The sequence below is a fragment of the Hippocampus zosterae genome, chromosome 21, assembly GCF_025434085.1.
Source record: "Hippocampus zosterae strain Florida chromosome 21, ASM2543408v3, whole genome shotgun sequence".
Classification (NCBI taxonomy): domain Eukaryota; kingdom Metazoa; phylum Chordata; class Actinopteri; order Syngnathiformes; family Syngnathidae; genus Hippocampus; species Hippocampus zosterae.
In genome coordinates, this window is record NC_067471.1 from 8,177,983 (window position 1) to 8,203,435 (window position 25,453).

General features: G+C 50.6%; 1 protein-coding gene and 1 long non-coding RNA gene across 2 annotated transcripts in view; both read right to left on the bottom strand.

Annotated features, from left to right (window-relative positions):
* LOC127593704 (uncharacterized) overlaps positions 1 to 25,453 on the bottom strand; it is a 191,533-nt gene that overhangs the window by 141,245 nt on the left and 24,835 nt on the right. The gene's annotated exons all lie outside the window — the stretch shown is intronic.
* Positions 12,688 to 22,003, bottom strand: LOC127593684 (leucine-rich repeat neuronal protein 3). The gene is made up of 2 exons (XM_052055275.1): positions 21,841 to 22,003; positions 12,688 to 16,347 (listed from the first exon to the last, which is right to left on the bottom strand). Exon 2 carries the CDS (start codon positions 15,937 to 15,939, stop codon positions 13,810 to 13,812), a length of 2,130 nt encoding a protein of 709 aa, XP_051911235.1. The 5' UTR covers positions 15,940 to 16,347; positions 21,841 to 22,003; the 3' UTR covers positions 12,688 to 13,809.

Genomic DNA, 25,453 nt, shown 5'->3' on the forward strand with positions numbered 1-25,453 from the left:
CGCCGAGTCAAAACAGGATGACAATTCATCCGTTTCCTTTCATGAGCGTGATTGAAAAGATGCTGCGGGCTTTCCCCCGGCAATGCACCAAGCCGGCGGCCTCCCGGGAAATATTTTATTCAGGCAGCGCCAATTTTTGTACTCTCCTCCCTCAGAACGGCACGTCAACAGTGCAGGTTTTCATAGCAAAGGTTTCCTGCTCCTATATCAGGCGCATTCAGATCTATTCCGTTATTCCAAAATGACATTGAGCCAACTTGATCTGCTTTTCCCCGCCCGAAGCACCGACAGTCGAGAAATGCGCGTCATAACAAACGCGTTTCGTTCCTCGTTTCATTGCTACCATAATCGTAAAATAGCATCGTCCCGTCCAGGAGTTCAGCTGACCCGCGGTACAGTTCGGAACGCCAAATGGACGATCTGGCTTGCGTTGCGCCATAATAAAGCAGAACAGCTGCCTAAGCTAGAAAAGCGGCACAACGCGGAGTAGCCTGCCAGTCTGTGCGACTCGAAAGAGGAAAACAATGGAGGCTCTTGAGGACACGGGGGTCGGGTTGCGGGGGGGGGGGGGGGGGGGCAGTTTCTATACTTAGCATGGTTGACACAAACAAAAACGCAAACAACCTGGCTTAGCCTCCACCCCTCTCATCACATCTTTCCTGTTTTGTTTTGTTTTTTTGTCACTATCCGGGGCGCGGTGATTATACCGCAAACACACACACACACACACACACACACACGCACGCTACCTACCCCGAAGGTTCCGCCTCATTAGACACGCGCACGTGCCCCAGCACCTTGTTCTCCGCCTAGCCTCCCAAACAGAGACCCTTAGTAGAGTTAATGAAGCGCAAGTCCCTTGGCTTCGCCGAGGCCCTTGAACGCATTCTCTGCGTCTCCGCCGGTGAGGGCGAGAGCTGGAGACGTTGTGTCATTTGCTTTGAAGTCATTACAAGGTGCGAATGTCATATTTCACACTTATTGCCTTTGTGTAGCTATGGGGGTAATGCGTTCGATTTCACGGCGAGGCAATTTCGCAACAAAAACACACGAGGAAAGACACTAATTTCTTGCTAATTGCCGGATAGGATGTGTGTTGTTTTTTTGCAATCATGACCTTGTTCAATGTCGCGTAGTTTGAATGTAGAGCCGATTCCTCAAAGCCAATAGTCAGCTTGTGATGTGTTTACGACAGCTTCGCCGCAGGGGGGGCGGGGGGTTTTGTTCTTTTTTTGTGTGTGTCTTCAATGCAGTAAAATTCGACTTCAAAGTTTAAAACACGATCCATAGTCATCACCACAAACGTCCCGCTGGAGATGCCGATTTCCCCATTGGAGGGGGTGGGGGGGGGGACGCGTAGACTTAGCAACTTAGCATGCGGCATCTTAAACGCGGGCGCTTCCCGACACATGAGCGTTTTTTGGCTCGGTTACATCAGAGACTCCAATGGCAGAGTGGATTTGTTCTACTTCAACGGCTTTAATCCGGGTGAACAGCTGGCGCTGCGGCGTGCGTAAAAGATGTGCGCACGTGTCAAAATAATAATTAAAATTCAGCATAAAATCCTCCAAGGTGCTAAGTTTACCCCAAATGCTGTTTTAGTGGCGACACGAAGCCATCTGACGGCTCCGAGAAATGATTTCCTGATGGGCTGAGCTGTCCTATATTTTCCAATAATTGCAAAATGGCCACGCAATCAACAGGCGGCAGGCGGCCGCCACCAAAACAAGGCCTTTCTATCATGATACTCATCTCTCTCTCGCCTGCTCGCCGACGAGCGAGCGAAGAGCAGCCGGAAGAAAAGGATGCTGGACATCTGTGCCTGCAAAGCTGTTTTTTTTTTTTTTTTTTTTTCCCCGTCTTACTTCGAAACATCCCTCAGGTACGGCAGTCACTTATTATAGAGCGCAAAATTGCCTAATGCGCTTCTTGCTAGTGCTAATGCAGCAGGCAAACAGGAAGACTGCCGATTGCTCTCCAAGGGAGCGTGTACACTACAATAAGACCTGTAAGCACTTTGGAAGTAATTAGATGGCGAGGATGGAATTGAAGCCCCTCGAACTGCTATTAGAGGTGCCGGGGGTCGTACGAGGAGGAGCCGCCCCCTCCTCACCCCACTCGCTTTCAGCCTCCTCTTTTTGCAGTCTATGTGTTGCAAACGCCACCGCTTTGCTCGCAGTTTGCACATCCGAGCATACTATTGATGTGCAATTAATTAAATGCAAAGAGGAAAAAAAAAATAAAATAAAATATGAGAACGCAAACAAGATCAAACACCCTGTTTTACTTCAAGGGAGAAACTGGGCACATGACTTGTTATCCTTAATCTGTGCTCAGGCGAAGCTGCGCAACCGCGAGAGAACTTGTATTATAATTGACAAACATGGGTCGTTTTTTTTTTTTTTTTTTGTTAAATGCGGTGCGTGTACCTTTTTTTTTTATTTTTTTCCTTTCAGGCTAATTATAGCAAATATCCATCTGCAGCTCATTAATTCCGCCGTACGTGCGTGCGTGCATGCATGTGTGTGTGTGTGGGTGTGTGCAAATTCTATACATCAACTCGACTTAATTGCCTGACTGTCTTGTACCACATGCAGAGAAAGAACACACACACACACACATACACGTACAGTGGATGTGAAAAGTCTTCTGCGCAAATGAAATGAAATTGTTTTGTGATGTAATAAAAAAATAATAATAATGAGACCAAGATTAATCGTTTCAAAACTTTGAAAATCATTCATGTGAACGGTCTCGGCGGTCTTGCCGACTCTGTTTTGATCATTAGGCTTGTTAGTATGGCCAGCAGATGGCAGTATTGGGTCTCTTTTGGATGAGATTTCCGTGCGTCACACGCGACAAAATACTACTACTACTATATAGCTTGCAAATACTTTGTTACACTGGTGATAATTTGATCTTAATGTATTTTGCTATGAAAAGGACATTTTCGTCGGTGCCGTATTTTCGAGAAGGATCGTTCGGATTTTCGACTTATTAGTCGGAATTGTACGCTTATGTTCTTGCCCAATTTATGCGTGCTGCTGTGAGGATCTGAGGATTTGTATCTGACTGCGTGCGTTTGTAGCGCGGATGCGAATATTCCGGATGATATTCGCACGTCTTTGTCTGCATTGAGCGAGTCCATATTGTTGCAGCATCAATGGCAGCGCCTGTCTGTCAAATGACATTAGCCGTAATTACTCGGGGTGGAAAAAAAAAATAGCGGGCATATTCCACCCCCCGGGTGGCTGATGCACAAGCTCCAAACACAACAACGCGCGTCTAAACATTCAGGCATTGCATCTTCTTAATTGACTCTTCCCGCGTTGCGTCATCCGTACAGCTCGGAAGCACCTTTTGATGAGTCGGCCAGCCGTCCCGCTGCAGGCGCTTTCTTTTCTCCCTGTCATCTTCAAGGAAATGATATATGGTGCTTAAGTATGCCCGCATGCTCGGCACACTCGGCGTGGTGCGGCATTTCGCATTCCAATTTGAATTCATTTCATCTCGAGACGGCGTCGAGGCCCGTCTCCGTCGTTTTTGCGTATGCAATTAATGCAATGCGGCTCACGGGCGAGAAGGCAGAAGTAATCAGCAGTAAAACAATTATAAACAACAGAGATCAAACTTTTTTGATCTCAGTGATTTTTTGGTCTCCGTGACTGCCTTTGACCATTTCAATGTTTTTTGAAACCGTGAGGTGAGCGGCTCGAAATACCCGCTTGGCTGTATACTGTAAGATCGCTCCGCAAATGATAAACCGGGGCACAGTCTGAGTAATTGTGGGGCAGTTGATGTCAAAGTGTCCAAATGAGAAAACTTTCAAACCAGAAACCTCACTCCGGAAGATGGAAAGACTTATGTAACTGGATAATTGAATGGCTCAAAAAAAAAAAAAAAATAGGCGAGCAGGTTTCGCGCTAAAAATGTAGATGGCTCCAAATTGAAGTGGTTTTGGCGTCGTCGTTTGATGTGCCGTTCAAAGACTCGCTATACGTCGCTCCCGATAAGCGCGGCCCGACCTCGTCGGGTCCTCCGCAACAACAAGCGGCTGAGGTTTGGACCGCCCAGTGAGTATGGGGGGCGGGGGAGGGGGGTTCCGGGGCGCCACACACACGACGGCGCCGCTCACGCATCTCAAGGTCTGACGGCGGAGAAGATGGATGGCCGGGTTGGGGGTGATATGACGGTAGAGTGGTACAAGGGAGATAAGGCAGAGAGGCGCGAGCTAGCTCCCACCTCCCGACGAGGCGAATTGATGAGTTCGGGGTCTTGAAAGGGTGGGGTTAAAAGGCGGAGCGAGAACGAGAGAGAGAGAGCGAAAGAGGCTGGCTGTGAAATACAAATCATTAATGGCCGCCTTGGGAGCAAGGATAAGTAAGGCAGCGCGGCGGAAGACATCCATAATAGTAACGGCTCATTTGTTAGCTTATTGCTGATAAATAGACGCCTGCTGAGAGTCATGCCTTGTGGATCAATCTATTATGCTTCGAAAGAAATATATATACGCCGGAGTTTTTCCAAATACGAGCCGTATCGGATACAATTCGTCCAGAGAGGCTTCAAGCCGTTTACATTTGGACGGTTACATTTTGCCAAGTCGTAAACAACCGCGTCGCGAAGCCTGCTAGCTTTAACACTAATGCTAACATAGGCATCGATGACGCATATGGACAAGATGCATTCTTTATCCTCTGCCAAGAACGACCAGATGAGTCCCCACTGTAAATACGAAATGTATGCATTTATGCTGCCCCCGGTGGCCGAGGTGCACGGGCCTCAATGTCCAGGTCATTGTTTTGAAACCCGGCGCTGCATGACTCAAAGCGATCTCCCTCCTCAGCAGCCCGTCATGAGAGATGTCATGCTGCGCTATGGAGAAAACAAGCGCGCCATGGCATAAACTCATCCATGCATCCTCATCAAGTATGATTCTGGGTCTTTCGTAGAACCGAGCGAGGCGGTGGCGTTGGGGAGCGAAAAAAAAAAAAAACAGCAGCAATCTTTAATTTAAAGTTGCGCGTATTATTAATGCAAACATCTCAGCGGACGGCGCGGCCTTTGAATTATTCGGCTTTTTATTCTTCACTAAAATGCCGGCGCGCACGACAAACTCACTCTAGGATTGGAAATTCCCTTTTCCCAGTCAGGTGGTGCGTCTATTTCTTTCCGCTTCCGCAAATGCGACATGGGGCAGCTAGTTCCTCAGCGCGGTACACAGAAGCCATCAACGCGGCCCCGGGTTGACCCGACCTTTCATCCCACTCTGGATACAACCCAAGCGTACCTTTTTTTTTTTTTTTGTCGTGGAAAATGGCCGAATAGCCGCTTTCTAATCTTTGGGACGCTATCCAAAAGCCAACAAAACAAATATACATGCTCCAGTTTTTGTTTATTACATTATTGATCAGCAGAGTATTGAACTATGAACAATCTCTTACAGCCAAAACGCCATTGATTTTTTTTTTCCCCTCTTTTTTTTTCGGGCAGCTTGAACACAAAGCGGATTAATTCCATTCCATTAATTTCCATTCACTGGCTTTCTTTTTTTTTTCTTGGGTGCCGGCCTCTCTTTCTTTTCTTTCCATTTGCTCACAATAATGTGTTGCGACCACCTTTCAGCAATGCGCGGCTCATACGTCACGGCGGCCTCCCGCGTTTTTTTTTTTTTTTTTTTTTTTATCCGCCGCAACTTTCCTTGCCTTTGTTGCCGTTAGAAAAGTTTAATTTCAAGGCGCTGTGGTTTCCTGCTATCTTTTCCCCACCAGGAGAGCGCTCAAAGTGAAAGAAAAGCCGCGTTTTGTTGTGACTTGAGGGCGGGCGCTTGTGATGGCAGAAGTTGATAATAGCCAAACAACAAACGGCGGCGCTTTAACGCTCTCGGCTGGTGAATCCAACTAATTAGTAGCTTGGCGTCAGAGTTGTTTAGTTAACACATCTGACGAGCTGGATGTTGACTCCCCCGAGTGCCGTGTTTTCCTTTTAAGGGCGTTCGGATCGCATTTGGCCCATTTTCTAAGAGGGATTGAATTGAAAATTAACATCTTCTGGATGGTGGGACGAAATCCCTCCTTTCTGCGGCGGCCATAATCACAGCGCAGAGCATCGGCGTTGTAATGGCCTTTTATTGACTCTTCATTTCCGCCCGAATCTTTTTGGAGTTGTCCCTCGGGGGGCTCTTTGCCCTATTTTGCTTTAAATTGTCATTACACAATTTCATTGCGCTCGATTGTCGCCTTTTTGAAGATGGATGGATATTCAAATAACAGAAGCTCATTCTTCTGCTATTATCTGCTGCCTCATGTCTCGCATCCTAATTTGGACTCGGTATCCTTGTTTTTTTTTTTTTTTTTTAATGCGCACAGGTTTGGAGAAAAGGCCAAGTCGCATTTCTCTGCCGGTATGCCGGGCTCGCGAGGCACACAATGGGCCCCGTACTTCAGCGAGCATGTCCGGGTGCAAGGCCAGCCGGGATCAATACAAACAAAGGTCAACGCTACCGCGAACTGCGGTTGTGTGCGCCGCGCGTGGAGAGAACAAAGCGAGAAGGGCGTCCCGCTCGTGTTCCGTCGATAACTCCAGGCCACGGCTCTTTTTCCCGACGCAAACTCGTGTCTTATTTCGAATGGATCGAACGCAAACTCGGCCTTTGATGGAGCTGCTCACAAACCAGGTCTGCCGATTTCAAAAATTCGACCGTGCCGGAAGGTCAACTTGAAACAAGTTTTCCGACTTTAGCTCAACAACATCTGCTCTGTGAATCCCCGTCGCCAAAGCCATCGGCCTACCCCCCCCCCCCCCTCCCCTGCGATTGAACTTGCGATTTTCACTCAGCGCGCCCGTGAATTCGCTCGGTGTCCGCCATCTGTGAGCGTTGACTTGGCCAAATGCTTCGTCGTCATCATTATCAGCAGCTCCAGTCAAAGCCGCATCCGTCTGGACCCGAGAGCAAGAATTTTCGACACATTTTATCCACTTTGAGCCCTTCCTGATATTTCCGACATATTTTCAGTCTTTGATCATGAAGCGATCACGCTCAAAAGATGTGTATCGACTTCTTTCGCGAGTCTCTGCGTATATTTTCCGTCTGGCGTCGTATCAACATACGATGAAGCGCGGCCATCTGCTACGGAGGCTTTAACGGGGTCTGAGCCGCATCCGCCATCAGATGGCAGATCTGACGTGGGCGCTCGCATCCCGCGGTCTTTCGGCCGCGGCGTTTTCTATCATCCAAGCGCAAGTCGAGGCCTTTTAAAATATCAGACGGACGATTAAATAGGGAAGTGAGGGACGGAATTTGATTTGGTGGCGTTGGCTTCCAGGATTCCCATGTTGGAGTTGGAAACAAGACGCCGATTATTTTGTTGGCTTCTAACCAACCTGAAATTTAAAAAAAAACAATGACGAGGGATCTGGCCCTCTGGTTCTTTTATTCCGTTACAGTGAAGCTCGTGGAAAAGAGAAAAAAAATAAAAACAAAAACAAAAAAAATTTTGCTTCATCTCCAAACAAGATTTGGATTGATTAAATGCCAGTGTAGCGAGATATTATCATCGAGTTTGACCCACGTGTTGCCTCCTATGGATGGGTGGACTCCTGACTAAGGCTGGGAGACAGAAGATGGATGCATCAGGGAGGTGTGTGTGGGGGTGGGGGGGGGGGAGTACTCCCATATGAGAGCGAGAGAGAGAAAACAGAAGTGAAGGCAAGCTGCGTGATAGATAGTGGGAAGGACGGCAGGTGTGGAATGGAAAAAAGTGAGAGAGGAGCTGCGTTATCAGCCAGCGTGTCTCCGTCTGGCTCGGCAAAGACATCATTAAGGAAAAGCCGAGGTCCTCTGGGTTCACGGCACCGCGGGGGGGCTCAGTTACGCTCCCGTCCCACCCGCCACTCAATTTGTCTCATTTACCTCCGTTTCCGAGACGGCGTTTTAGGGGAGGGGGGAGGTGGAGAAAAAAAAAAAAACAGGGGGGTCGGGGGGGGGGGGGGCTGCTTGACCCGCGACGCCGAGGAGTCGAATATTTTCCGTCTAAATGGAACGGACGGCGGAGAGACTCGCTCGGCCGGTCAATAGGCGGGTGACGATGATGCGAGGAGATGTTCGCTCTTGAAAGGGCTTGTTTAGGTATGCAGGAAAAGCGAAACTGCCCGGGAGAGGATGTGATGGGAAGGAAATGAAAAATTGAAAAGGAGCCCCTCCCAAGGGGGCGGCGGGAGAGGGAGGGGGGGGATAAACCGGTGACCACAGCCTGAAGGAAGGGATGCTTATGTGGCATGGCTCACGACAACATGCACATGTTTTACTTGTGTTTCCACGGCGGGGTGTGTAAGCGGGACGGGCATAGCTACAAATGTCTTGGCGCTCTACTCTGTTTTGTGACCGTCAAACCGTCATAAGAAGACAAGAATAATAAATGAACCGACTAAAATGGAACCTTGCTTTTGCAAAAAAAAAATGAAGCAGACCCCAAAAAAAAAAAAAATAAGAACACTGCCCCTACTGGGCAACTCTGTTATTTTCTGGGGCTGCTTTGCTCCATCAGGCATTGGGCGTCTTGAATGTGTGCAGGGTGTCAAATCAAATCTCAAGACTATCAAGATAGAGAAAAATACACGCTTCCCGGCGTCGGCAAACTTTGTCTCAGTCGGGATCATGACCCAAAACACAGCTAAAAAAAAAAAAAAGAAAATTTTTAATTGTGTGACGTATGAAAATGTATGAATCAAATTGCAGTGGCTGGTGGAAAAACGGCGCTATAAACACGACACGCGTTGCTACTCGCTCACCGTGAGGCTGCGACGGCGCAAGCAAGACGGGAGAATATATGATGGCGTGCAGAAGTGATTACCCCCCCCCACCCCCCCGCACGGAGCTGAGGGATGAGAGCCAGGCAAGCTATTTTATTTTGCCAATTGAAGTGTTGCAAATGGAAATGTCAGAGTGGCCGCAAAAAAACTAATGAATGTGATCGGAGCCGTGCCACCTCTCTCATCCGATGCCTGATCGATGGCCGTTGTCTCCCTCCCGCCGCTGATGTCGCTCGTTATTTCGGGGATTGTTTTCTCCTCCGCCGCAGCTGTTTGCAAGTTTGACGGTAAACGCCGACTCGCGGCAGAAGGGAATTGGTCCGCAACGCCGATCGATGCGGAAAAGAGTGATTTTTTTTTTTGTTGAATTAGGCGAGCGAATCAAAACAAAAACGGGGCGTGTCGGCGTTTCGGCCATTTTCCTTTCGGCTTTAAAATAAAGAAAGAAATTCAATCAATTCGCTGGTTCATCTCCACGTTTCCATTTAGCATCCGATGCACACTGACGCTCCAGTTCCCTAATGGCCCAAAAAGCTGTCGCGCCTCAATTTAGTCGAGTCACTCCCGTAACCTTGGAGCATTTTTCGACTCCCGCAACACCGAGTTGAGCTTTAAATTTGGAGCAATTACTCGCCGGTGTGTCATGTGGCATTCCCCCCCCCCCCCCCCCCGTGTTCTGTTTTGACAGGCAAACTCATTTCTGCCCACGGTGATCAATATTTGCGACACGTTGGCGGCGGCGTCAATTTAGCACGCGTGTCCCTTTGTTGTGCTCGGGGAGCGGCACGTCGCAGAGCATCGACAAATTTTATTTTATTTTTTTTAAACGCTCCGGTGGTCCCTCCACTTGTTCATTCGCTCGATGAGACTGTCGACCGTCCCTGCGGAGTCTGTCCGACTTCAATATCACGCGGCATGAACGTCACCCGCGATCGTTCAGCTATTATGAAAACGCACGGATGACAAAAGATTTTTTTTTTTTTTTTTTTAGAAATAAATAAAATAACTTTTGGAGTGATGTGGAAAAGCGCAACAATCGAAGCATGTGATGGGAGTTGAGAGTTGTTGAGCCGAAGGAAGCTCAAGCCGCGACTTTCAAAGACGCGATCAACTCCGACTATCGTCGAGTTGAGACGATTCAGCGAACGGAAGGCGTCTTAGTTCAGAGAGTAAGTCCGTTTCTTTGATTTTCGCTTTCTCTCCCCCCCACCCCCACCCCCCCTCCTAATGACCCGCCGTCCTTGACATCGGAAAAAACTTCCTCGTTATCGTCGGCGCTTCAGAAGCCTGACGACGGATGTCTCATTTGCCGCGACTCTCGGACGGAATACATCAATAAAACGCTTGGGCTTGTAATCACGGACGACTTGCAAGTCTTTTTCCGCCATTTTTTTTTTTTTTTTTTCGAGCCTGACACGTCGCTCACTGATCTTCTGAAGAGCATCGTCTGTCGCGAGCCTTCGCCAAGCCGAGTGGCATCTTTTCATTCCCGTGCATGGCCTCCAGAGGGAATCATTTATTACCGGGACGGTCGCGAGTACGGCGGCATTCGAGAGCCACGATAAACGCGACGCCATTTCTTCCGTTTTGTTCGCTTTGAGCGGCCGCAATCTCGAAACGTCGTCGCGGAGGCTCGCATAGTGGCGAATAGCCGACTGTTAGCCACCCAAATCCTCTCCTGTCGTTATTTACGACCCGGTGACTGATGGCTGAGCGCCGCCATTTGTGTTCATTTGCCGCGTTCGACTAAGTTTCAAATCCTGTCGCGTGCGCCGAAATTTCTTTCGGATTGCGCCAAATAGCGTCTTTCCGTTTTGGTACGTATTGTGATTGATGTGTTGTTTTTCCCAAATGGAAATCATTCTCACCTCTGTAGGCACTTGCTAATGACTTTATTTTCTTCTGTTACTTTCCTGCCTGCGTGTTTTCGTAATATTCGTAAATAAGAAATGTTTTTGGAACTTAACTACCCCCCACCCCCTCCCGCGATAAACGACGGATTTTTAGGACTCGAATCTGCCTACGCCTACGAATCCAGTTGCGGAAAGTACTTGGAGGGACTCGCTGTCACCGACTCTACCGCCGATTCACAACAAGACTTTAATATGCACTGATGATGAGTATCGGCCTTGCGCGCCACTAATGAGCCTGATGGGAGCCGCCGGCGGGTTCGGAGCAACAATTTCCTCCCCTCCTCATCTTTTGTCCCCCGTCCTCATTCATCATGATTTGAGCGCACGCTCATTAGTCGCCGCATCGATCTGACGCCCGCGTCACGGTGACGGGGGGCGGGGGGATGTGAAACAAAAGCGGCCGCTAACTATCCTCCCATCGCCAACAGAGCACCAGTGTGGCAACGGCATGGGGGGGCCGCATCCATCCGTATGCCGTCCTGCTCACTTTGAGAATTCCATGATTTGCATCGGGTTTCAACCACCGGCCACGGTGGAAAAAAAAAAAAAAAAAACGGAGCCGCCGAACGCGCGGCAGCCAAGCAGAAGCCGCTAAAAAGGCCTCGTTTTCATCTGCGCGTCGACACGTCGCGAGTCATATTTATGCAAAGGTAGACACTTAAGAGGCCCTGGCGAACGGAGGCGCTGGCGCACGCGTGGCCCCCAGTGGGTTTTTGATGAGTCCTGACAAATCTGCTGTGACAGCCTGTCGACTTTTTTTTGGGGGGGGGGGGATATGCCACCGCATTGTATGTTTTGCAGTCAGAGATTGCTCAGGCGAGGCACATATTGCACATTTCAAGAATCTCGCGGCCCACATTAAAAAAAGAAATAAAGGAGCAGGGGGGTGAAATGGCATTAAAACAGGCCGAAATCCCTACGTCAGGGGCTCTGGTTGGACAAAGGTTTTTTTTTTTTCAAACCCGCCGAGTTGTAAACCGCAAGGCACGAGCGCCGTCCGCTTTGGTCAATATCAGATGAGATTGATGTGTAAACATAACGCCGTGTGTTTAAAAGTATTTGGCTCCATGAGGCCAATCCATATTTACCGTTCCATGAAAAGCAACGGTGGCTTTGTGATTGCAATTCATAGGTCATCTGCTTTTTCCCCAACCCCCCCCACCCCCACAATAAAGGACCTCTTTCAAGCCGGCAAGAGTGTGAGCAGCAGGACTGTAAATGCATGTTGACATTTCACTTCTCATTTCAACGCCGGCCGCCCGCAGCTACGCCAGCTGACCCACGAGGAAGTTTGTAACTTTAATAAGCGTATAATTCAAACGAGTAGAAAAGCGCCCGCAGCGGCTGAAGCGCCCGTTTTGTGTTTTTGAAGCTCTCGCAGCACTATCGGATTTCAAGTGGTGCCTGGAAAAAAGATATTTGTCTTGGAAATTGGGCCCTATGAATAAAACAATTTCATAGACAAGTTATTTGGAGTGTTAGTTATTTGATGTGTAGATAGAGCCCCCCCGCAGACGCTATTCATCATCCAAATAATGGTAATTATTCTTTTTTTTTTGGGAGGGGGGGGCCAAATTGAAATGGATTAACGCACCGCTAAACTCGTGCCCGGCGTTACCTGAGGACCGCTCCGCGTCATATTTGAACTCCCCCTTTTTTTTTTGTCTTTGACAAGACGGCTCGCCTCAAAAAGCCGGCGTCGGCGCCGCCGAAGGCCGAGCCTGACGTACGAGCGCCGGGGCCCCCGTTTGATAAATCCACCGTGTCACTCGCCGCCTGACAGCCATTCATCACGCTTGACTTTGCCGTACCGAATGTTCCGTGGGCCGGATAATTCAGTGGGCCCGATAAAATGCCAGTCTTGGGAGCTTTTGAATGGCCTCCATCACATAAACCGTTCGGACAAGTGAGTGGGGATGCGGGGGGTTGGGGGGGGGGTAGAAGAGAGAGCAAACATGGGCAATTTGGTTTGTAAAAGAAACAATGACATTTATTATTTTCTTAGCACTTTGCGTAATAAGTTGGCTGTGCCCGTCGATCACATATAGAACAGTTATCATATAAAAATGGCTTTTAACTTGACACCCAAAGCAACAACAAAATAGTTTTTTTTTTTTCCAAACATATTTGCTAAAAATACTTGACAGGGTATTCGTCACGTCATACTGGAGAATAGCTTGGGAAATGAGTACAATGTGTACAATTTTTTTTTTTGGTTTTGTTTTATTTTTTGCTGCTATCAATGTAGTTCTTTTTCTCTTTCTTTTTGTTTTTTTTTAATTTCGTATTGTTTTTTTTAGGCACTTACCAGGGTAGACCACGCGACGATTTACGGCCACCTCAGCTTTTGTCGCAATCGGTCGAAAAGACAACGACGCGCCGTTTCCTCCCCCCCCCCCCCCCCCCCCGGGCGGCCGTTTGGTAGCGCAAGTCCACGAAGCTTAATAGGCGGCCGCTTGCCTGAATTTAAAGCCAATTATTTAAACCGCTGCGATGCACAGGATCGGTGGTGACGTTAACGTAATCGAAGAAATAACGATAGTTGCATGAAAAATCAATTAAATAGAAAACGGGGAGGGGGTGGGGCCTTTGTTTCATCAAAAGGCTTGACACCGCAGTTCACTGTTTATTTGTCTAGTCTACGAAATCTCTACCCCCCCAGCCTCCCTGGTATAGTCGGGTGTTATTACTGTATCGCTAACTCGTCTATGGATGTTTTTTTTTTGACAAAGCACAGACGGTATTGCTTGGGACCACACAGACAATTTCCACAACTCAGGACAAATTGAACAGTCAGTTACAAGAGCGCTGACCCTCCGTCTCTTCGCTTTCTTGGCGCCGCCGGCGTTGCTGTACGAACCGTACTCAAATGCGTCTTTCAGCAGTAGGTGCCCCCCCCCCCCCCACCGCAATCCGGTGGACGGACGGTTTGGCTCGACGTCGCAGTTAGTAAGCCGCCCCATCGGCTATTTGGAGTTGACGCCGGTCCCTCCCTAGCCCAAGAGTAGTCTTGCCAGAGCGTCGGTACGGCGTCGTTGTCCAACCCCCTTTGCCTTGTCATCGAGTCCGATTGGCGTAGCTCCTTTTAAAAGGCATCGTCGGACACGTTTATGACGGCGGCTTTGACTTCCACGCCGCCGGGCAGCACCCTTCCCGAAAAGCGAAGCTTGGTGGAGAAAGGAGGGCGCCCGTCGCCGGCTTCCCCTGGTAACAGCGCGGCTTTGGAGCGGCGCTTCCTTAAATCCCCGTGAAGTCGGTGGATCCGTAGGGACGCATAAATAAGCAGACAGCCCCCGGAAATCCCAGCCAGGAGCACGCCAACGGATGCGATTAGCGCCGCGTCCCATTTTTGGGCGTCCTTGGCCGCCGGCGCTAATCCCTCGGTGGTGACATTGACGCATTTGGTGTCGCGCTTGTAGTGGATGCTGCGGACGTCCACGCAGACGACGTAACGAGTGGCGGGGCTGAGATGGGTCAGGTTGTAGCTTCGGACGTCAGAGGGCACCCTGGCGGAGAAGGAAGCGGCGGGGTGGCGATGGTCGGACGGAGCGTACCACTTGACGCTGGGAGCCAGAGTCCCCGGGCTCGCCTTCCACCAGACCAGGACGGAGTTTGTCGCCACCGACTTGACCTTGACTACGAGGGAACCGTTTGCGGGTTGGGGGAAGTAGCCGTTGACCTCCACCGAAACGGATTTGAGATCGGCTCCGACCAGGTTGTGGGCGACGCAGGTGTAAGGCCCGGCTTCCTTTTCGGTCACGTCGTAGATGTCAAAGGTTCCCTCCGGGTGCATGGAGAACTTGTCGGATACCGTGTTGGGTAGCACTTTATCCCCGGAAGGAGTGATCCAGTAGATCTCCGGCTCCGGTTCGGCAAAGGCCCGGCAGTGTAGCGAGACGGAGCTCCCGCCTCGCACTTTGACGTGCCCCGGCATGCTTTCGGGAGATATGAGCGGCAGGCAGATCTCCGTCATCTCCCTGAAGTGCACCTGCCGGAGGCGCTGGCCCTCGTACTCCGGAGGCTCGACGCAGTACAGCGAGTCGGGTTCCATGATGCGAATGTTGGTCTTGTTCATGTTCATCCAGCGGACCACGCAGTCGCAGCGAATGGGGTTGCTGTGCATGCTCACCTCTCGGAGGTTGGGGAGCGACTCCACCGTGATTCGGTGGAGGGCGCTGAGCGCGTTGCCGTTGAGCATGAGCGTTTCCAGTCGCGGCAGTTTGTAGAAAGCGTTGGGGTGGATGTAGGAGAGTCTGGGGTTGTTGGTGGCTTCTATCTTTGTCAGCTCGGGCAGATTATTGAGGGCAAAGCTGTCGATGGAGACGAGCTCCGGCATGCTGTTAATCCCGAGCTCTTTCAAATGGAGCATGTCGGCGAAATCCCCTCGCTGTATCCTGGCAATCGGGTTTTTATTCAGGTCCAGAAACTTGAGGTTTTTCGCGTTTCTCAGGGCGGAATGCGGCACCTCTGGGAAGGTGTTATCGTAGAAGGAGATGCTCTCCAAGTTATCCAGGCCGGCCAAAGCGCCGTCGGGGAGCTGAGACAGGTTCATTCTGGTCAGGACGAGACTGCGCAGGCTGCCCAGAGGTTTGAAATTCATCTCGTGGATCGAAAGCACGGGATTCTCGCCGATCATGAGAATCTCCAGATTCGGCATGGGCCGGAACCACTCGCTGCGGATGACCGTCAGCTTGTTGGAGTTGAGGTGGAGCCGTAGGAGCTTGCCCAGACCCCGGAAGGCCATTTGGGAAATGGAGGAAATGAGGTTGTGGTTCAGGTAGAGCTCTTGAAGATTGGCCGCGTCCACGGGACTTTGGTCGGGCAGTTCTCGTATCCTGTTCTCCTCCATGTGCAGGGACAGAAGCTGCGGCAGGGTCCCGAGACGGACGTCCATCACGGACGAGATGTTGTTTTGCGACAAATCGATCTCCGTGACGTTGGCCAGGTAATCCAAGGGTCGGTCTATCGCCGCCACGTTGTTTGTCTGCAGCAGCAGAACTTGCGTACCCGCCGGTAGTTTCTCCGGCAGGTTAAATAGTCCCAGATCGTTACAGTCGACAGTCTGCGCCTCCATGTACGCAGAACTGGGAGAGAACCAGGGTCTGTTCTCGCACGTGCACGCTTGGGGGCAGTCCGGCCTTTGGTCGGCGGCCACCACAAAAGAGGCCACGGCCAAGCCGACAAAGAAACGATCCACGAACGAGGCGTCCTTCATTTTGGTCTCCCCGTCGGAAATTGGTCCTCGTAAATTATGTATTCTTGGCTGTTCACCGGTGATGAATAATTTCTTGCATCTGCCGAGGTGAATGACTCACCAGCCCTGCCACCTCCACATTCCACTGCAGCGGGGCTCCCGACTCTCAAGAGTCTTGCCTCCTCGTCGTCGTTGTTGTTGTTGTCTTGCTGTGCGATTGCCCTTGGAGGCAATTACGAATCACTCAACGTCAGGGTGCGGGGCCAAGACTGCAGTCAGGTAGAGCGCAGGAATTGGGTAGGGCATGCGGGAACTCAGACTTGGCACATTCGCAGGCATCCGTAAAGTCCCCCCCACCCCCCCACGCCCTTCTGTTCAAAAAGGAAGACGTCCCCGCTGATTGTCATCCGCAGCCCGGTCCATTCCAACCTGCGAGAGACAAAAGGAGCCGTGAATCACGGCGGCCCGGTACCGAGTAACGTGCAACAGCGCAAAGCATTTGGACATGTTGACATTTGTGATCGGCAGTCGCGATACATGTTGACATTTTATTCACAAACGCCGGGTGCCGTGCCGCGCTTTTTAAAAATGCTTGACCTTCCGGGCGCGCGCGCTCTTTCAAAATGGCATTTAGTCCTGATGATCGGTTGAAACGGAAGCTTTGTTCGGATTCCGAACTGCCGCTAGGCGCAAACCGCTTCGGATCTACTCCGGAAAATGTCGGAGGATAAAATAGCGAACAATGAAAATAGATGAACAAATTCGCTTTGCTTCGCCGGCAAAATCTTGTGGGGTGGGGTGTGTGTGTGTGGGGGGGGGTGTCATTCCTCCACCTTTTGCTCCAGCGGTGACGGGAGACTGACCGGGAAGCGGGAGCAATGCCTCACTTGTGTTTTGTGACTGTTGGAGAAAGGGAATCGTTAGCCGTTTTTGTTTAACGTTCAGCGTTATCTGGCCCGCATTGATTAAACGTAGCTTGGGATTAGGACGGCTTAACTCACAATTTACAAGCCGCTGTGTCTTGCAAACACAATTCCTTGGCAATAAATGAGAGTATGTTTTTTTTTGGGGGGGGGGCTACTGTCCAGTATGGGTGCTATATAAATCAGCATGTATTGTATTGTATTGTATTGTATTGTATTGTATTGTATTGTATTGTATTGTATTGTATCAAGTCTAAGACCCGAGTTTGAGACCGTTTAGGATCAGGAGAGTGTTACGTCATCGACAGCCGGTAGTTTTCGGCCAAAAGTCGTGAAACCGCTTGACGCAAATTAGTCTGTGACATTTGCGCGGTTAGCCAACGGCGCTCGGAGGTGTTCGCTCATGGAGCTAACGCGAAGCTCCCGAGTGTCCAAAGCGGAACAGCAAAGGAGTCGTTCATGCGGCACGTCTCCCAGTCCCCCGCGGTGGGCATTTTCTGGTTGTGTGTGTGTGCGTGTGTCTGTTTTGCTTGTTCAATGTTACCCAAGCACATGTTTTATTTGAGAGGGGGGTGGGCAGGGGGGGGGGGGTTGCAGTTCTTGACATATGCGCCCGGATTGCGCCATTTGTACATCATTTGCGCCAGCATTTGCAGTTCTGTCAGGCTAATTATGATCAACCGGAATTGGGATGAGTTGAAGGTGAAAAGCTTCCCCCCGCCACCCCCCCCCCCCCCATTCGGCACTTGGCAGCGCCTCGCACTCACTTTCCCACCGGGCCACGTCCATTATGCGGCGAGGATGTTCCGGACAGTAATGGCACAAATACACTTTGATTGGAGACCGGTGAGATATGACCAGTTGAAATTAATGCGTGTGTGTGCACCAGAGGGGTGGGGGGGGGGGGCACAAAGCATCGGTCCAGGTGGCCACTAATTCAGGCCTGCTGGCTGACGACTCGAGTCGGCCGTGTCGCCCAACGACTGGGCCGAACCGTTTGTTTTATGCCGTTTATTGAAAAGGGGGTGTAAATCTTCCCTCCGGCGTCGTGGGGCCTTGGATGGGATCTAGCGGAGCGAAAGGACATAAAGAGGATTGCTTTGCCGCAGGTTGAGAGTATACGTGTGTGCGCCGCTCCGCTGCGGGGTGACCCGCACTTCCTGTCGAATAAATAAAGAAATAAATGGGTACCAAAAAAAATGGATACAAAAAACACGCTCGGTGTGTGGGCAAAGTGGAGAGCGATTGTTTGATGTCACCTTTTGGGGGGGGCGTCTCGTAACCCTTAAAACGAGCGGCAGCTTGGACCTGGCGTGGCAAAAGCCTCCGGCGCGCGCATGAATATGAATTTGCCGCAAAGTGCTTTTCGATCACCGCTAGACTGGAAGGGCACTTTATTCTTGCGCTCGCTTCCAATGTCTTATGTCGAACTGGTGTGTTATGTAAGTGTAAAAAATAGCGAGGGTGGGGGGTGGGGGGCTTCCATTTGTGAGTGCGCGCCGCTGTTTGTTCTGCTCGGTGGCCATTGGTGAAGCCATTACTGTCCATCTGACAGCGAGATGGGGGATGATTTTATTTTGAAAGGGCCAAGAAATATCCTGCTCACTTCCAGATATGATCCGAATTCTAACGTGGGTTTCCGGAAAGTCCTTTGCGAGCTCTCCCCCCTAAATGCTTCTGATGATGATGCGGTGGACGTTGAAGACGGTACGAGTGAAATGAATTTCTTTGAGGTGGAATCGTCCCGATAATTCCCGTACGAGGGCGTGAAAAAGGATAAAAGAATCCTGACGGAACTTCCGGACCGACTGTTGTCGAGATTGCATTTGGAGACGTGTCAGCGCATGGCACACTGGCTTGACATGACCGAGCGACTTCCGATCCTCCGCTTAAAGCCCTCGGCGGGGGGGCCGCCGCCGCAAGTTCTTTCCCGTCGCCCCCTTTTGCCCTTCGCCTCATTGATTTACTTTGATACTTTCACCGAGGTAAGAAGGAAAGTCCATTAACGAAAACCTTCTTTGTGGCATGTTTGCATAATGAAGCGACCCCCTCAACGTGGCTCCGGTCGGACGCTTTTCCTCCGTGCATCCGTGCTCGGGGGAGGGGGGGGGGGGGGGGGTCTGTCGGCGAGTTGGTCGTTAATGCAAAATCGATGTTCCAAATTAACCACGGGACCTTGTTTTCTGTCTTTTCCTGCCCTTGGGCTCAAAGCGGAGGAGCACACGGGCGACGCCATCGAGCGGCAATTACCCCCCCCCCCCCAACCCGCCCCTCGCGCATTAATGACGGTGCACGGACGGGAACGCATAAAGCGCCTCGCTTATCTAACGGTGCCCTTACACACATAGAGCGACGTCTGCTTTCTTTCAAATTCGCTCCGCGCCGCTTCTCTTCAAGCGAAAACCGAGGTTTGCACCTTGGGGCCGCCGCGGATAAGGTCAAAGGTCGTCGCGAGCGGTCCAACAATCATTTGCGCGGCGGCATGATCGCACTCACTCTTGACAAAAGGAAGAAAAAAAATGTGCATAATGTCCCGTGTATTGCTGCAAGGAGGAGGAAAAGGGGGGTGGGGGGGGTGGGGGGGGGGTGGAAATGGCGCCGCTGGCGTATCCCTCAAAGTCGGAGCCAAATTGAATCGGCAGGTGCAAATGTGGCAAGTGTGCTGCCTACGAGATGCGCTGCTATCTATATTCAGATGAATAATAAATGGCGGGTCAAGAGGCCACGAGCTCATAGGAGGGATTGGGGGGGGGGGGAAATTACACGCCACAGAAATGCATTTATGGCAAGCTTGGGTCTCTTTATGACCTCGTGCGGAATTCAAATCGGGCCTCGGCGAAAAGCACGTGAAGCGTAGTTGCAATCACGTTCGACGGCGAGATGAATCGGCGGCAAAAATGACCTCCGCGTATGAAAGCGGAGCGATTGGGATCGGAGTAACAACGCCAATGGCGCCTTCCGCTGCCACGCCGCCGATATTTGGCCGCCGGATCGCTTCGGCCCGACCGGACGGCGTTCTGCATCGAGATGCAAAAAAAGTACAAAATTGCAAATGTCACGTGAGACAAAAGCGCCATCAAATGTCATGGTGACCTTTTAGATGTGCTCTCGCAAAAGCCACGGTGACACAAATCTTTTCATATTTGCTTTGTGGGCTTTTTTTTTTTTTTTCTTTTTTTTTTAATCCGTGGCCAAACAAAGCTCTCCCCCTCACAGTCCCCTCCATCTTCCCGGTGCTTTGTGTGTTTTTGCACTTTCTCCATTTTGATGCGTTTTTATTTGCAAACGGGAGGTTACAAGCCAGCCGACGCCGCCATATTGGGAACATGTTTGCATGCCTTTCGCCCGGCGTTGCTCCTAACGTTGGAGACAATCCTGAGATTCATTTGGGGTCGTTTAAAAAAAAAATTCTTTTTGCCCCCCCAGCCCCCCCTCCTGCTGCAGCCCACGCATTCGGCACCTGCTGCCCTCTACCTACCGAGAAATGCATAAAATCGAACACCCACACTGTGTGAACGACGACAAGGCCATTGCGGACGTGATATTTTTTTTTTCCACCACACACCCACACACACACACACACACACACACACACACACACACACACTCACGTTACTGCGTCGGGATCAATAGGCAATTCCCCGAGCCACTCACGTAAGCATATGACTTGTTGTGGATATGTAATATTGATTTGTTTTGCAGCAAATGTGCCCAACATAATGAAGGCAGCCATTAGCGCTGCGCTGCGCTGTTTTGTTTTCGTCCCACCGCCAAGGAGAAAACGATCCATTTCATAATCGCCAACTCCTTGTCCGACTTCACGGCTTGCCCCCCCGAAGGGGTCATTTCAAACAAGGACTCCGGAGCAAAGCATGTTGTCCCTCAGCATTTCAATGTGGCACTTTCCAGTGTGGGAGGGGGGGTGTTGGGGAGTCTGTGGCACCCCCAAGTGAAGGCCCAAATATATTCCAGCTACCATCCTGGCCGGCACATTCACACAAGCGGTGTGTGTGTGTGTGTGTGTGTGTGTGTGTGCTCCACTTGCCTTTGAAATGTGCACCAGCACATCATCCGCCGGATGATTTACATTTTGGACCAAGAGGGCAGGAGAAGGGCTCGATAAAAACGCCCTGTTGGTTTTGGAGATGAGAGCAAAGCACACAAGCGCGCGCACGCACGCGCACGCACGCGTGTGCGCGCACTCTTTCTTTCTCTCTTTCTCCAGCCAGATGCCCCGCTGTGTGGGCGTGCACGAACGCGCACATGCAGCGAGGATTTGCTCAAAGATGCCTCACAGTGGCCGCTTGAATCACGCACTGGATGCGCGATACAAAGGCGGCCGAATGAGTTCAAGAAGGCGCGTTGCGTGTCCCAATGTAGGAGGGGGGAAGGGGGCGGGGCGGGCGGCTCAAAACAAAAGGCTGCGAATGCGTCATGCAATTCCGTGGCATGTTGGCAACAGTGTAGGAAAGCGAGGATGGGGTGCGGGTGGGATTTCTTCGAAACTCGAGTGTCTGGAGTGCGCTCCGCTCTGCCCGACCCGGGGACATGCGAGCGCGCCCCCCCCCCTCACCCCCACCCTCACCCCCTTCTCACTCACTTGCACACTTTGCAGCATCCGGCATAGCTCTCTCGCGTCTTAAACGCGAGGAAGGATCACACGGATGTGCTCGTCGGCGTGCTCGCGTGACGCGCATTCTGCATAGTTGCGCAAAAAAAAAAAAGAAAGAAAGAAAAAAAAACATCCATGGCCAAAGCGTCGTCATCCTCTTCAGCGTTTTGAGCAGCGGCTATTTTTTTTTTTTAATACTTAGCCGGTGGAAAAGAAAATGGCTGAAAAGCACACATGAATCATTGAATACAGCCCTCCTCTCTTTTTTTTAATTAACTTGCAGCGCGCGTTACGCAGATGCAACCATCCGACATTGCATCTCCCACTAACAAAAAAAAAACTAAAAAAAAAAGAAATATTCAATCAATTCAATGCGAGTGAACTTACCGTTTTCAACATTGCGGTCCTCGAGGCAGCGAGTGTCGACAATACAAGTCCGCCGTTCCGGTGACGAAACGGCAGTCAACGTCTGGTCCTCAAGCTTCTCGCCGCCCAACAGCCGCCTACCCCCTCTTCCTCCTCCTTGCACCCCCCCCTCCACCCTAAAAAAAAAATAGTGCGAGTCCAAGCGTGCGAAAGTGCAAAGAGGGCTCCACACGCGCGCGTCCTTCCTCTGGCGTCCTCAGAGCGGCTGACGGAGGCAACATCCCTCTGCCGTCCAGCCTGTGCCGACGCGCCGCCGCCTCCTCGCCAGGCATTAGTGGATGAGACTTAGTCCCCGCCCCCCCGCATCCGCTCATCAACCAATCGCCGTCGGGAGGTGTTCGCCGCATCCCTTCCTGTGATTGCTGCCTGGCGGGTTGTCGCTTTTTGCCGGGACGGCACGGTGGCTAATTCTCAGCTGTCGGAAAGGGGGGAGAACGTTGACTGCAAAAAAAAAGGGCCCACCAAAAACAGAGTCAAGTGTTGAATTTATTGGCTCCAGAGCAGTGATCATACTGGAGGTGGCTGGGGGGGGGGGGACACTATTTGGAATTTGCTCTGGGGGGGGGGACACTATTTGGAATTTGCTCTGGGGGGGGGACACTATTTGGAATTTGCTCTCGGGGGGGGGGGGACTATTTGGAATTTGCTCTCGGGGGGACTTGGGCTGGTTCTGGCACTGTTGTCTGCGCTCCGATTTGAAGTTTTGCGGTACTCCTAACGACGGGCCCCATATGCGACCTTGATGTCATCTCACGATCGGCGTGCTTATATTCAGGCGACGTCTGGAAGCTTCTTGTAGTTTTGTCCTTCAAAGGCTCGTTTTTGTCAGTTAGTCCCCCCCCTGCCACCCCCCCCCCCCACACACACAAATGTGCAGCTCTAAATCATGTCATGTTTTATACAAGAAGGCATTGTTTTACACGAGCTGAGGGTTTGATGTGGTGACAGACAAAACACGGGACTTTTCTATATTTGCGCGACATAAACTGCCCTGCAAATAGTTCCAAAGATTTCAAAAGTGTCGACCGTACCGTTCGCATAAGAATGTGTGATTTTATAAGCGTGTCGGCAATTTTCACCGTCTTTGGCATTGAATGAGTTGAAGTGATAGAAAAAAAAGATTTTTTAAGAAATTAGCCCCCGCCCTCAAAAAAAATACAATAAAAACAGAACAAAAAAACCCAACCCACGCCTTTGTAATGTCCCGAGATGGAGAAACGAGGCAGCGACAGCTGATTCAGCATTTTATTCCCGCCGCCCGCCAGTACCTTGGACCTTATAAGTTGACCGTGGAGACTTCACAGCTCATGAAACAAGTCAAGGGTGCAGTCAGCTCACCATAAAAGCGAGCCAATAGACTCGGGAGTCACCAGGGAAGCCCGGATTGTTCCCGGACCAAAGCAGAAAATTGGACCGCTATGAAAAATCCAATGTAATGCCATCAAACCGCATTTGGACACAGGGGGGGGGCCGAAAGGCGGCATCGGCATCGGCATTTTTTTTTTTTTCTTCAAGATGGCCCGAGGTGTTTACGGCGTAAATGATGTCTTCGCTCGCACTTGTTTATGGCGGGCTTTGGGGAATATTCCCGCGGTGACATTTTGCGATGCGTTCCGCCAAGGGAGGAAAAAAAACAAAAAAGGCGCCGTCTCCTCATATTCATTTACAAAATCAACCGCGTGCTACGATCCTCGCGCGTTATTTGTGTCACACTGGGAACGCTAACCTCACCGCATTGCGCGAGGCCTCGCGTTTGCTAGCATTGCTTTTCATCTTCATTGCCGCAAATCTTAAACAACGCTGGCCAATTTTTTTTAGCAATTCTGACTTGTCAAAAGGCCGAAACGCCCCAAAAGCGTTTTGACAGGCAAGGCAGTCGTTTGCTCCGTCTAACATCTTAACCCCCCCTAACCCCCCGAAGCGCGCCCATTTGTATTCTTTGTCATCTTCTCATTGCTTCTCTCACTCGCGAGGCTTGTTCTCCGGGCGCAGGAGCATAAAAGTTTTGGTCTTTTTCCACCGTGAGAGAGGCGAGGCGGAGGAGTATTGCCCCGGGGATATTTCATATCCCCTTAGCCCGGCCCGGATTCACGCGCAATCCTGCGCCATCTTTGTTTTTTTTGTTTTTTTTTCTTCTTACTAATCACTCATCTTTCCTTTCTTCTGTACCTCCTCATCACTTCCTGGTTTTGGATTCTTTCTCCCATTGGGCGTGGCACCTCCCTACACTCGGTGTTGTATTTTGGCAGCCGTTTTAGATTTTCTGCGTTTTTAGTTTTGGTCACGGTTTATTTTAGATTTACAACAGCACGAGTGTTTGGCACATTTGCCGGCGTAAACGATGCACGGAAGGAAAAAGCGGGATTAATAAGCAATTTATCCCGGAAGGGTTGACGTCTCCTGCATGGTGATTTGTTTCCTTCCTTCCTTTTCTACGCTTGCAGACGTGTATACACACACACTCACACACACACACAGAAAAGTGCAGTGCCAGGCATTTCCCTCCCCACGCGATAACGTCGCCTTTTGATCAGCAGATGACACATTTGTTGACTAAATATAACCCTCAACAGTGAAGATACTGTCATTTATATTTGGCGCTTCCTTGAAATGCAAAAATGTAAAAAAAAAAAATGTTTTTTTAATGCATTCCTCTTGCAAAGCGAGGAAAATAAATGATGAGGGGAAAAAAATGCAAATGAACCGCTGATTAGGGGGGCCTTGGAAATAAAAGCGCTAAAAAAATAAATAAAAAGAACCGATCAATAACCACAAAAGTAGGAGACCAAACAGAAAGCGGCGTCGGGGTAAACAGCGGCGTCTGCGGGACTTTATCGGCAGAATCGAGAAAGATGCGTCTTTCGAATGTCATTTTTCACAACTTATTGCTCCAGTGCAGCGGCTGATACGTGCCCTGTAGAACGAGCGGAGAAAAGCGTCGCCGTTTGTATGATGCCATAAACGCTCAGTTGGAGAAACTGTTTTTCATCGTCCAACATTTCACTTTTAGATGAAGTCGCTTTTCGAAGGACAGAAATGTTTCGGATTTTCCTTGAATTTTACCGGTTCACTCGGACGACATGTTTGCGGCCACGTAATCGAGTTCGACGTAGAAACGGGGTTGGGTGGCGGGGGGGTGTCAGAGAAATATTTCCGTCACGATTCGGAAGCTCTTCGGGGTTGCGCCAGCAGCCGCTGACGTTTCCCAGGAAATAGCAAATCGCCTGCGCCGCGCGTGGTGTGGACACACCCGCAGGCTGTTGCGTGCGCGTCACCGGCGACTCTTCCCGTTTGAAGATAACCGGCCGAGCTTGCGGCGACACCTGGCTTGTTGCGCCTGTGCGTCGAAATCAATTTCCCCGCCGCGGTAGATCCCGCTCGCAGTGGCCAATCCCTCCAAGTTGCTCCAACCGACTTCCAAACCGGAAATGCGGCGACAGGAGGAGTTTTATGCCCGACGTGCCTCCGCTTCGTTCATTCAACTCATATTTCACATCTGTTGTTTATGCCGCGGTTGAGAGTTGCTTCTTGTGCCAGGACTCCGTTAGCCTAGCCGCTAAATTCCAATTGAGAT

What these genes read in the sequence shown, in the direction of transcription:
- LOC127593684 (XM_052055275.1), bottom strand. Translation starts at nt 15,939, where the DNA reads ATGAAGGACGCCTCGTTCGTGGATCGTTTCTTTGTCGGCTTGGCCGTG.